The 13308-nt window shown below is 39.6% G+C and overlaps 1 protein-coding gene across 3 annotated transcripts in view; it reads right to left on the bottom strand.

Moving 5' to 3' along the window:
* LOC101745839 (regulating synaptic membrane exocytosis protein 2) overlaps positions 1-13308 on the bottom strand; it is a 148420-nt gene that overhangs the window by 3298 nt on the left and 131814 nt on the right. For 2 of the 3 annotated variants that reach the window (XM_038013759.2, XM_038013760.2), the window contains exons 16-20: positions 12221-12374; positions 11451-11633; positions 8352-8498; positions 6544-6737; positions 5597-5755 (exon numbers count right to left, since the gene is read on the bottom strand). In XM_038013759.2, coding sequence (XP_037869687.1) covers positions 5597-5755; positions 6544-6737; positions 8352-8498; positions 11451-11633; positions 12221-12374 — 837 coding nt within the window. Of the gene's footprint in view, positions 1-5596; positions 5756-6543; positions 6738-7826; positions 7848-8351; positions 8499-11450; positions 11634-12220; positions 12375-13308 lie in introns of those variants that run through there. The other variant, XM_038013761.2, reaches the window with a different exon arrangement.

Raw genomic sequence — 13308 nt, 5'->3', positions numbered from 1 at the left:
ATTTAATATTAAAACAACAATAAGATAAGATCCGGCGAGAAACTCAGTGGGCTATTTTTTTTTTATTGCTTAGATCGGTGGACGAGCTCACAGCCCACCTGGTGTTAAGTGGTTACTGGAGCCCATAGACATCCACAATGTAAATGCGCCACCCACCTTGAGATATAAGTTCTAAGGTCTCAGTATAGTTACAACGGCTGCCCCACCCTTCAAACCGAAACACATTACTGCTTCACGGCAGAAATAGGCAGGGCGGTGGTACCTAGCCGCGCGGACTCACAACAGGTCCTACCACCAGTAACTTTCAATGAATCTGCTACATTGTGAGTATTCCATTTTGAACGCGGACTCACTAGAGGGCGCTACATGGGATAGAGACACGCCTTTGGAAGCTAGTTCTTACTCTCATTCGCCCAGAATCAACGGTTTAGCTAGTTTATTTTTAATACCACTCAAATCACTGAATGAGTAGTAGGAGTAGTAATAAAATTCTTCGACTAAGCGATAGAAAATGGCACGCCCAACGCATTGTAATGTGATATAAATTTCTATTTTACAATTCCGTTTGTCGCCGATGGATGGCGCTTGACGCAAAAGCTGAATCGCGTTATCGTTGTGTTATCCACGAAATTATATCACATATTTTGATAGTACATAAATCGGTGTTTAGACTTCTTACTTTAAACACTACACAAGCGCAACGTGTGAATGTGTTGAACGCGAGCTACATTGTAGGCGTAGTGAGGGGTGGAAGGTTTTTTTCGTTACGGAATTTCATGATTGCGCTCTCAAGCCGCGCTCAAGGCCCGCGATAAAATCTATGCAATAGCTTAAAAAAACTTTACGGTATGTTTAATAAAAAATGCAAAATAGACTAAAACGCAATACATTTCTGTTGTATAATTTTGTGCACTTTCAACGTTATGCTGACGTATGTGATTTTTTAGTTTTGAACTTATAGCACGCATGCTTCATAATCGTTCGAGACTAGGCACATATACTTCATATCCGTTTTTTTTAAATTTATTATTAACATGAATAGTAAATTGAATTTTACCAAAAATTGCAAATGGAAAAAAATGTTTGTAGACTTCAGCGACGCTTGTCGATTTATCAGGGTAAGCAGGTAAATAGTCGTGACAATGTTTAATGGTAGTTTTGCCGTATATGGATTGATTATTTAACCATGTACCGGTTATTAAATAGTTAATGCAGTACATAAATACGAACTATGTAAATACTACTGCCCTGGCACACAAAGTTGAAGTCTTAGTTGCATGAAAAAAGCGGCTATACTACCGCGATACCACAGATCATAGAAACAAGGAGATTAGCTTTGTACAAAAAATTATTCGTGTTCAGATGTCTCCGCGTTTCTCCCACTTACTTCACTCACACAAAACCAAAAATTGTAAGAACGGCACACGAGCTCATATTTCTCCCGCACACGAAGAAACTTACAGCAACACCAATAAACTCATTAATAGAACACATGCAAAAAGAGGGCGGCGCATTTACCTGTAGCTACGGACTCTGAATAAACACACATGTGCAAGTTATGCAACTAGTGATGTTAAGTGATAATCATAGAAAAGTATCGATTAAAATTCAGTTAACTATATTATCTGCTCTCTCTCCTAAAATTTTATTGACTATAATACTTATAATAATAATAATAAATTGACTTGAATACTATACCGGAGTTTCCCTCGACCGTAGGTACTCTATACAAGCGAAGTTTTATCATAATTGGAATATTAACTAATTATATTAACTACCAAGAAACAGTTAGGATATCAACTTCTCGAATCAAGAGAAACACAAGTAAAACTGCAAGAATTTTATTGTTAAGGATTTTATTGACCAGTAAAATGTAAATATTTATTTAAAACTTGCCGCTTAGACAGTTTAGGTATAGCGTTCTTAGTTAAGTAGTGTAATCTTATGTTTACATATTTTTCCATTACGGCTTTTATAAGAATTATTAAATGGTTATTCATTGGCGATTGATTAAATTGGTGAAAATTAATTTTTTCAAAAAGATTCATACCTAAAAAATGCGATAAAGATTTTGACATGAGCTCTTGTCTAATATTTTTTGATAAAATTTTCGTGGTATTAGATGAAAGAATATATGTTTTTATTATTACTTCCATCCGTTTACATATGGTTATTACGTCACTAGATGGAAATATAAGGCCGCCTTTATCCTTCAATTTTATTAACTTGAGGTGCTTGTCATTAATTGTATCTGCAATCAAACCGCTACAGCATGTATCACACTTCAGCAATTTTAGCAAACGATGAACTATAAATCCAGCTATGTATGACACTACCTGGCTACTAAATTCTGTGACATCTTGTACAAGTATACTGATTTCCTCATCAAATACGGCTTGTTCATATAATAAACTCATCTCGTCTTCGTCATTACCTTCGTGTAACTTACATGGTTCGATTGTCAGATTTATATTTTGGACAGCTGAAGAGCACGACAAAAAAGAAACCTCCTCAAGAGCTATACAGTTTCCCTGGTCTACATCTCTAAGCTCCGACTTTACCAAGAGCTTTTTATATATTGCTTGAAACTGTCGCGCCGTTGGGTTGGTGCTGCATCCACCATGTGACCGTATATGTCCAAACATAAGCTCTAAATGATCTTGGCTGATTTTGTAAGCCGGAATGTACTTAAGTTTTTGGTCCTTTTCAATTAGTTGTATATACAAGGCCTTGAGGCTTTCTATGCACACTAATAAACCAATAAAACCGGTTTTTCTGGGTGTAATGATAGCTTTTGTACCATCTGAAAGCTTTATAGATGTTAGACACCGTTTCGCCTTTTCTAAAGTTTCAAATACCTTGTCTTTGTTGCCTGGGCAAACTGGTTTTTTATAATGGAGTTGGGCCATATGCCTTGAATTTAACACATCGAACAAGTTGTTGATAGTTTTTAGATATTCCACAGTGCCTTCTACATCATCAAAACCAGCGATTTGAAGTTCACAACAAAAATTCAGGGCATCTGCAACACTGTTGCTAAATAATTGCGAAGCTAAGCGAACTTTCATTTTTTGGTTCTTGAAAAAGATATGACTTTTTCGTAATTTATTTGCTAAGTGCAGTTTTTCTTTATCCTGAATGTCATACAGATTTTTTAGATGACTCCATTTTATACACCTATTTGAAGCATCCATGAAACATCCATATGATTCAAAAGCATTTCTCAATAGCTTCAGCATGTGGCATGGATCGAGAAAAATATGTACAGGTTGACGAGTAACGGGGTGCTCAAAATATGATTTTAAGTTTTCAACTTCAAAAGAACATCCGAGTTTCTTAGCCATGGTGATATTGGCTGGACAGCCGTCAAAAGTCATCGAGGTAACTTGAATACCTGTATCTTCTAATAATTCCAAACATTGTCTGACAAGATTAGACCGTTGTTCTCCTGTGACACCGTCAATGAGAAAATACCCGACTGGTATTTTCCAAGCCCCATTAATTGCGGTAACTAAAAATACAAGAACTTCTTTGGCTTCGGGTAAACAATCCCCTTGTTCTGCAGAATTAGAAATATCAACATACCCGTGCATTTGTTTTCCATCCCACTCTACATGCTGTCTGATTGCCATTTCATCTAAAACTAAATTACACAACAATTTGTGTTTAGTGCAGGCAGTTTTAAGTTTTATCGCTTTTAATGATTCTTGCGTGAATCCAGGCTGAGCATCGATAGATTGGTACCACTTTTTTATGGTTCGAATATGAGGCAAAGCTGTTTGGAATTTTTTTCTTACATACGCGTACGCCTTTGGCGAATAAAAGTGAAGAGTAGTGGCAAAAATTCTTAAAGCAGGCGGATATTTCTGGTTAGTACTTTGACCCGATGAAACATTTCTTTCATAACGCTGGATAAGGTCGGTTACTCCAATGTTTTCTAATTGCGTAACGTGATCAGCACTAATGAAGTTTTTTTCATTAAGGTTTTTCAAAATGTCCTTTAAATTAGCAATTTTTTTCTGATAACGGCTGGTTTTCTTTTGAAGCCTTCTGATTTGCATTTTTTGTGTTTTTATGAAACTGTCTTGTACCAAAATCAATTGGCGTAATTTACGCTTTCTAGGTGTTTCGATGAGATCATTTTTTTCCAGATTTTCTTGTTCCAAAATGCTATTTTGTCGAGCATTAAAGTTTGTATCGATACCATATATTGTAGACGTTGGAGCAGTATTTTCCGAATTATCGTTTTTTTCACAAGTGAGATTTTGTGATTCGGTTCCGGTTGGAAGTTTTAAAGCAACCGTCTGTAATTAAGAAAACATTCCGCATTTATATAATTTCTCATATAAAAAACTTACTTTGTTTTATATTTATATTAAAAAAAAGAAACAAGTTTTTGATGTTGTAAAATAGTTTAACTTACCAAATTAGGATCCTTTTTATCCAATTCAGAATAAAAGCACACTTTGGATGTGGAAGGTTCCATATAATTCATCAATACCATACGCAACTTCAATGTTGGGACCGACCATTCGAAGAGCCGACGAACTTTCTTCAATGGTTGAAAGCACTTTGGCTCAAAGTGGGACGAGCATATGGTGTGATTTTTTGTTGGGAACCAGCTTGGACCCCTTCCTGTCGCATTTATCCACATTTCTTTTATCTTTGGATCTTTCGGATAGCTAAAGTTTTAAAATAAAAGCATGGTATAAATGATGATCATTATATGAATGATGCATGAATACCACAATATATTAAAAACCAACACATTATCTACACTTATTTTACGTTTTATCAGTTATTTAATGCTCAGTTTCTGAAGTTACTATTTACCTATATTGCCATTAGCTATTGATTCAATAAAAGTTAGGTGAAGTAATCAAGAAATAGAAACAAATTGGGTTTTTAAATAATTAATTGTATCTTAAATAATCATTCGTACTAAATAGGATCGTATAAAATATCGACAATACAGACAATACAATAACAGACAACCCTAACACACAAAAGCCGACAGCGGCCGCTTCACGAAACTATCGTGTGAGTGAGAGTATCAGTAAAAAAATTATCCATTGCGCTATTAGAGCAGCCGATTCATCGATTCATTTGTACTAAGCAAGCAATGGTTTTAGTTCCTAATGAAAAGGGATCTATCATCGCTTTTCTAAATTTTTTAATGAATTCTGTAATTTCAATATGATAAACTATAATATTGTAGTACTTACGTGTGAAATGAGATGCTATCTTTCTTGTAATTCACAATACAGCTGTTATTTTTGCAAACAATCACTGAACAACGCGGCATTTTGTTAAAAATCGTAAGCAATGAAGACGTCGCAAGTTGACATTCGACTAATGACCGAAACTGGCATCAAGCCGCTTTGAGGCCAGATGCGTTCGCAAGCGCCACGCCTCCTTGCCATATCTCCTGTGTTTCTATGATCTGTGCGCGATACCTATACGATTTGCAACAGACATTTAAAGGATATTAGTTAAGGACATTTCTCTTGTCATTCGCTCTTTCATTTCAAAAGCTGCATTTATTGTTACCTGAAAACGGACAGCATTATTTTTTTAGTAACATTGTTTTCCTTACTTGATATTTTAGGGTTTGCTTAAAGTGAGGCTCGGTCGTACGTCTGATGACGCGTGTTTTGCGTTTATGTAGCCATTTGTCGCCGTCTCGCAGATAGCATTTAACATACGAGTCCGGAACTTCACCGTTCACGCCATACACTCGCCTCGCATGAGATACCTGAAAAGTAGGTGTATTTTTAATTCTTATTGCTAATATCCGTGGACAGGCTCATGGACCAACTGGTGTTAAGTGGTCATCGCAGTCTATAGTCATTAACAATGTAAATGTCGTTACCCACCTTGAGGCATGAGTTCTAAGTCTCAGGTTTCAGTACAGCTGCTGTCCGATTCAAACCGAAACGCGTTAGGTACGGCAGAAATAGGTAGAGTGGTGGTAGCTACCCTTACGTGCTCACAAGACGCTCTATCACCAGTAACGATGCGAATTATAGTTTTTGCGTATTTGATTTTTATTACACGATATAACACACACCTTCACTATAGAAGTAATTCGTGAATATTTGTGAAGTACCTACTTAGTCACAAATTTAGAAGCTGCGGTATTCGAACACCGGTACAGTCGCATCGCTATATACGAATGCACCAGGCGTCTCATCCCGCAAGCCACTACGACTTCTAACTCGAACGTGTTGTGTTATTTAGATTGAAATCCAAATAAAATGCAATGTATTGTATTTTTTTTATATTGCTTGGATGGATGAACGAGCTCACATCCCACCTGGTCTTAGGTGGTTACTGGATTCCATAGACATCTACAACGTAAATGCGTCACCCACCTTGAGATATAAGTTCTAAGGTCTCAAGTATAGTTACAACGGCTGCTCCACCCCTCAAACCGAAACGCATTACTGCTTCACGGCAGAAATAGGCAGGGTGGTGGTACTTACCCGTGTGAACTCACAAGAGGTCCTATCACTACTAAAAATAGGTAGTATAGATTCAAACCTCGAGTTCCAGTTGTCCCTTGATCATAATGATGCTGATATTCATTTCTGCGTGTAGAGGAGGCAAGTGTGCGTTTCGTGGAGGTAGCTGTCCCGGGCCGAGCGGCACGACGTCTTCGTCGTCGGCGAGCGCGTCGCAAGCCGCAGCCGCCGGCACCGCCGCCCACATGCTGCCCTTGCGGCCCGTCGCCGTGCCTGCGCGCCGCCACTGATCACACCACTACCCGCCCGCGCGTGCCACGCGACCGTACCGTGCGTGCGTACCGTGCGTACGCATGGACGGTCGGGTGCCACCGCGCCATAGTCTGACCATTCAAACACATCCATCGAATACGAAACAATCGACTCAATCGAACATTTAAAATGATCAAAACAAAAGATACATATAATAAAATAAGCACGTCAAACAGCTCGTGCTAATGTTGTACAGTTTTCGTTTACACAAAATATCGAATCGGTTCCTTTCCTAAACACACAGATGGAAGAGAAAGCGTAATAACTTGTGCAGCCAAGAGGAATCGAATTTCTAATAGAATTGTTTGAAGCGGTCTTCGACTCGTTATGGTGAGCATTCCGTGTCATGAGCAGCCATTTATTGATCGATAAAAATTGCATTCGGTGGACGGGTGTCGTAACAGAATTCATGCCACCGCAGGCTCCGTCGAGCCGCGTGCGTTCGCTGCGGCATGCGCGACCGCCATCTTGTCTTTACAGACAATCATGTACATTTCCTACACCGATATTTTAAACAAAACTTACTCGATAACTACGGCCTAAGTAATAGGGTAATAATTATTTACAATAACTAATAGAATGCGCATCGTAACAATGAGTGATACATTGGCAGAGGTAATGAAATCCATACATCCTATGCGACATAATGCCATCGACATGAACGTAGTACGGGCAGCCGAACAGACGGTACATACAGAGACAGATGAAGTGAGCGTGATCGCCCGCGGCCGGGCATGCGTCAGGACAGTACAGAACAGACAGTGAGGTGATGAGAAGCGTCGGGCGCAGCCACATTCAACGGTGCGTGCGCGCGGCCGCCGCGCAAGCGAATTATGACCCATGCTACTACGAGCTCGCGCGGCGACAGTAGCGCACGACTGATGACGGAGACAGTTCCGACAGAGCCTCGCCGTCATCAGTCGCGCCGCTGTCGACGTGCGGAGACTGGCGGCCGTCGGACGTCACAAGGGAACGCGTACACCGACACCGCACACGAACCAACCCTGTAAGGGGAGCACGCGCGGGCGCGGGCACGGACGAGTCGCTTACCGAGGCGCTAACGGTCCGTCGCTGCTGACCAAAACAAGCACAACACAGTACAATCAGTACTACCCTCAATGTTCGCATTATTTAGTGGATGCTGTGGTAAATTGTGAGGAGGCGCCGGGGTGGCACATGGTTTATCATTGCACAGTTGGTGGAAAACTAAGTGTTCACACGAGCTTGAGTTGAGGTCGCTCTAGTCATAGTTTCAGGGGATCGTGATTATTGTAAAAATTAAAAAAAAAGACGAACAGCAACACAGATTCTATTTTCTTGGTCCTGTAGAGCAACAGGTTTGGTTTTAACACATTTATAACACAAATATGAAAGTATACAATTTGTTATTTCTTGTTTGCGTGCTTAATTAACTTAAATGTTCAAAATTTTCAATAGCATTTTTATGCTGACCATTAGTAGTTTTACTCAAATACATCACGTTGACTCTATAGGCCTTCGATTAGGGTTTCTTCAGTGTTCATTCAGGTAAAAAGTGCTGTTAACTAAAGGTCTTGAAAGCAGTGCGAGACTTACGCCTGGCGGTGGAGCCAGAGAGGGAGAGGGTACGGCCCAGCTCTCCCTTGACGGCGCGGAGTGAGCGCAGGATGTCGTCCGGGTCACGGCGTACGCACGACGACCGGCGACGCTCGTTGCGACGCGGCACCACTTCGCCAACGCCGTCTTCGAACACAACCAAATCACTTTAATTATTAGATTCGCCTGAATTGCTAACACACATTTCATTAAACACTAAATTTAGTGCTCGTACGGTCAACTAGAACAATATTTTTGCATTATCAACACGTTCGCGTGAGCAACGTCTTACAACGTCGTGTTTTTAAAATTATAAAATGGCGCAACGTCATATTATGACGGCCTCTAAATTATCATATTTATTTTGTTCGAGCGTCTTTGGACGTCTATTTTATGGACAAATTCCTATGGCGCATCTACTTAGCGCCGCAACATTTCGATTTTCAAAGACTACACTGCTGTGTTCCCTAAAAAAAATTATCATAAGATGTATGTATTACGGCGGGACGCTTTTAGACGTTGCTAAACTTTGTATGAGAAAAAGGTCCGTCACAGTAGCACTATTCATAGAATATTCAGAGAATATTCAGAGGTTGCTCACGTGAACGTGTTAGTTACAAAAATAACATATTATAACGAATTAAAACGATCCCAGTTTAAGGTGTATAGTTTTTTAATGACGTCGCTGTAAGGTATAGTTAGATGATGCTATCGCGGCTGAGGGACTAACTCCTTTCTCGAAGCTTCTTGGTCGGCCGGCGGCATCTCTGCCACTCTGCATGCCCACGAGGAGAACAAATAGGGATGTGCGCGTTATAATGCTTTATTATAATCTAATTACCCGAATGTCTCACACCTATAACAAACTGGCAAAGCCGTCAACTGAATTGGATACTTTTACATATAAATTAGCAATGTAAAAATGATCGAGGGCATCCTCCATGTTAATAGTAGATTAGGTAGTGTAATTGTTTAATGTTTAATGTGATTTCCTTTGTGATTGTGATTTATTGTTATTTCCTTGCATTGCAAGTTGGATTGGTTTTTGTTAACTTGCTGTCTTGTCCTATAGTTGTAATGAATATTGTGTACTTGGTACATTTGTCCTGATTAGTTGTGAGCACATGGCTTATGTTCTAAATTTTTTACTTGATATTATTTATTGTGTATCTTTTCTTTTTTAGCTTGCCATGTGTATTTTGTAGGCATACGGCCCACCTGATGGTGAGTGGTTACCGTCGCCCATGGACTTCAGCAATGCCAGGGGCAGAGCCAAGCCGCTGCCTACCGCTTAATACTCTTCTCTTAATACTCTTAAAGATCAGTCTATTATATTTTTAATTACAAGTTAATATTTTGTTATTTATAATTCCTTCTGTAATTCTACATAGTCAGGTCATAAGTACGGTCACACAGTAAAAACTTTTCTTTTAGAATGTTGGCCACAATAAAGTTTATTGAATTCGAATTTCGAATTGTTCATGAAAATAAAAAAGGTATACTTTTAGAATTTTACTCATTTTTAAATATGGAGTGGACGCTTAAAGAAGACCGTGTTGCAGTTATTGCGTTGCATCGTTGCCGTTACGCGCCAATTAAAATTTTTAACATACTGAAAATTTTTAATATAATCAAAAGATTCGTTTATCGTACCATCAAACGATACAATGAAGTCTCTAGTGTAGATGACAGGTCAAGGAGTGGTCGTCCTCGGTCTGTTAGGACTCCAGCAGTGATAAAAGCTGTGAAGGCGCGAATTCAAAAAACTCCCATACGTAAGCAGAAACTGTTGGCCCTTCAGATGGGGTTAAGCAGAACCACGGTGAAAAGGGTGTTAAATGAAGACTTAGGGCTTCGGGCATCTCGAAGAAAAACAGGACATCGTTTGAATGCTCGTCTAATGGACCTGAGACTGAAGAGATGCCGCGCTTTGTTGAAGCGGTACGCGGGAAAAAAATATCGGGAAATTCTTTTTTCGGATGAAAAAATTTTTACCGTAGAAGAGAGCTACAACAAACAAAATGATAAGGTGTACACACACAGTAGTGAAGAAGCGAGCAACCGTATTCCGCGTGTCCAACGAGGTCATTTTCCATCCTCGCTCATGGTATGGTTGGGAGTTTCTTATTGGGGCTTAACAGAGGTACATTTTTGCGAGAAAGGTGTAAAAACGAATGCAGTTGTGTATCAAAATCCAGTGCTGACGAACCTTGTGGAACCTGTTTCTCATACCATGTTCAATAACAGGCACTGGGTATTCCAACAAGATTCGGCGCCAGCTCATAGAGCGAAGAGCACACAAGACTGGCTGGCGGCGCGTGAAATCGACTTCATCCGGCACGAAGACTGGCCCTCCTCCAGTCCAGATTTGAATCCGTTAGATTACAAGATATGGCAACACTTGGAGGAAAAGGCGTGCTCAAAGCCTCATCCTAATTTGGAGTCACTCAAGACATCCTTGATTAAGGCAGCCGCCGATATTGACATGGACCTCGTTCGTGCTGCGATAGACGACTGGCCGCGCAGATTGAAGGCCTGTTTTCAAAATCACGGAGGTCATTTTGAATAAACTTTAGTGTCATAAGAATTTATATTTTGTTAAGTTCATTTTGGTATATGAATGGTTACATAATGAATAAACTTGTTTCAATTATTTTACATTAAACATGTGACAGAATTTATGACCTGACTAGGTATTAATCTTATATTGCCGTAGATAAGCGCACAAGCTGACTTTCCATTGGAATCATATGGTTACCGGACTGGAATCCATATACGGCGCAAACGTCAATAACGCAACCCGCTTTGATCGAACGAGGTCGCAGTATAATTATATTATATCACAGACGTTGTTCTATCCGCCAAACTACGTGTGTGATGTGCACCAGAATTAGGCAAAACGGTAGTAATCAGCAGCGCTGAACTACAATGCTCATCGCTACCAGCAGTAATACGAATGCATTCATTGATTTGTATTGTTTAAAAAAAAATCGCGAACGCGTTTTAGTTCCGTATTAACTAAGCATCGGTATCTGATGGAGGATTTAAAATTCGGCATAGTCGTCATGAATACAGAAAGCGAAAATTTCCGCGGATTACCTTTTTCTTGTTGTTGGAAAGAAGAGCGACGCGATCCAGGCAAAGATCGAGAAAAGTCTTTTCCGAGCTGGTAGACTTCTACTTCCAATGTTTCGGATTGAGAAGATCCTCGACGAGAGCCGGCTACCCAAGCGTGGTCGGGATGCAGAAGGGACGCACATTCCCCGATTGAGTCAACATCATCTAGAAGGTAAAAAAATTAAAAAGTATATTTTGATTATATAAATGTCACAGAGAAAAAATTTAATTTCAGATTGCATTAGCTTGGCCATGTGTAAAAGATAGAAGAGGATTTTTTTAATTTTTTTTTATTGCTTAGGTGGGTGGACTTGCTCACAGCCCACGTGGTGTTAAGTGGTTACTGTGGTTACTGGAGCCCATAGACATCTACAACGTAAATGCGCCACACACCTTGAGAGAAGTTCTAAGGTCTCAGTATAGTTACAACGGCTGCCCCACCCTTCAAACCGAAACGCATTACTGCTTCACGGCAGAAATAGGCAGAGTGGTGGTACCTGCCCGTGCGGACTCACAAGAGGTCCTACCACCAGTAGAGCGTAGATGCGTTAAGGAGAGCGTATGTAGGTCTCTTTCTACTTCAATAACATAAGAAAAAGATAGCTGAGCTCACGTAGTAATTAGTAGACAACATTTATAACAATATAATTAAGATAGAACAACACTAGGGCACAAAAAAAATGTTAGCCACTATACAAACGTTTAACAATTAGTTTGATTAATTTGCAAGCGGCTAAAGTTAAACGCAATACCAGAAATCGATCGTTGCGATGCGAAGTCACCACGGCGCAGAGCCCGGGCGCCTGTTAGCGAGCCTCGCGGTGACGCATTAGCGGACCGAGTCCCGCGCTCCTCCAGCGTCCACCAGACTGCGCGCTCCTCTGCAAACGCTTTCTCCAGCTCCATCTGAGACGTAGCGAAATTATATTTGAAATTGTATTTATAACTAGCTGACCCGGCAGACTTCGTAGTGCCTCAATCGATAAATAAAAGACCTAAACTTTTGTATAAAATAAACTTAAAACAACGAAAAGGAATACGTCCGACCGGGGACACATCAAAGCAAAAACAAAATTGTAAATTTTTATTTAATTCCGAGCATTTTCATATTTATCTACCTTTTAAACCTTCTCTGGACTTCCGCAAATAATTCAAGATTAAAATTAGCCAAATCGGTCGAGCCGTTCTCGAGTTTTAGCGAGACTGACGAACAGTAATTCATTTTTATATATAGGATAATTGCTGGGAACAAATCACGCACGCTCGTCCAGTCCCTACTTAAGATTCCCTGTGTTATGTGTACCAGAGACTGACATAGATAGTTATAGATAGATATACGTTTTTAAATAAATAAATATATAGATAATAAACACTCAGACACAGAGCAAACAAACCTGTTTCATTACACGAATATTTGCCTGATGTGGGAATCGAACCCATGACCTTCGGCGCAACAGTCCGAGACGCTAATTACTGAACCACTGAGTAAATCAAATCCAGAAATTTATCCAAAAAACATTCACACAACAGCTATCGATTAAAAACATATCATTCGAGTTCCTATTTCGTTGATTTGATTTTGTCTTCTAGATTTCTGGTGTTTGGGGTTTTCAATCATTAAGCGTTCAATATCTTCTTTTAGCCTTTATGGTATCACGATTGAGGTACAGTAATTGGTTGTTCCACAAATATATAGCATCACTTTTAATAACTATATTTATATGACATTCTATTACTTACCATATTTGACTGAATTATCTATAATAATTTCTTTCAAATACTGGTTATTTGAGTTTCAAAAATAATGGGAAAAGAGATATTTTTCTGCAAATGACTTGAC

The sequence above is a fragment of the Bombyx mori genome, chromosome 11, assembly GCF_030269925.1.
Source record: "Bombyx mori chromosome 11, ASM3026992v2".
NCBI lineage: Eukaryota > Metazoa > Arthropoda > Insecta > Lepidoptera > Bombycidae > Bombyx > Bombyx mori.
This window is presented reverse-complemented; position numbering and strand designations above follow the sequence as displayed.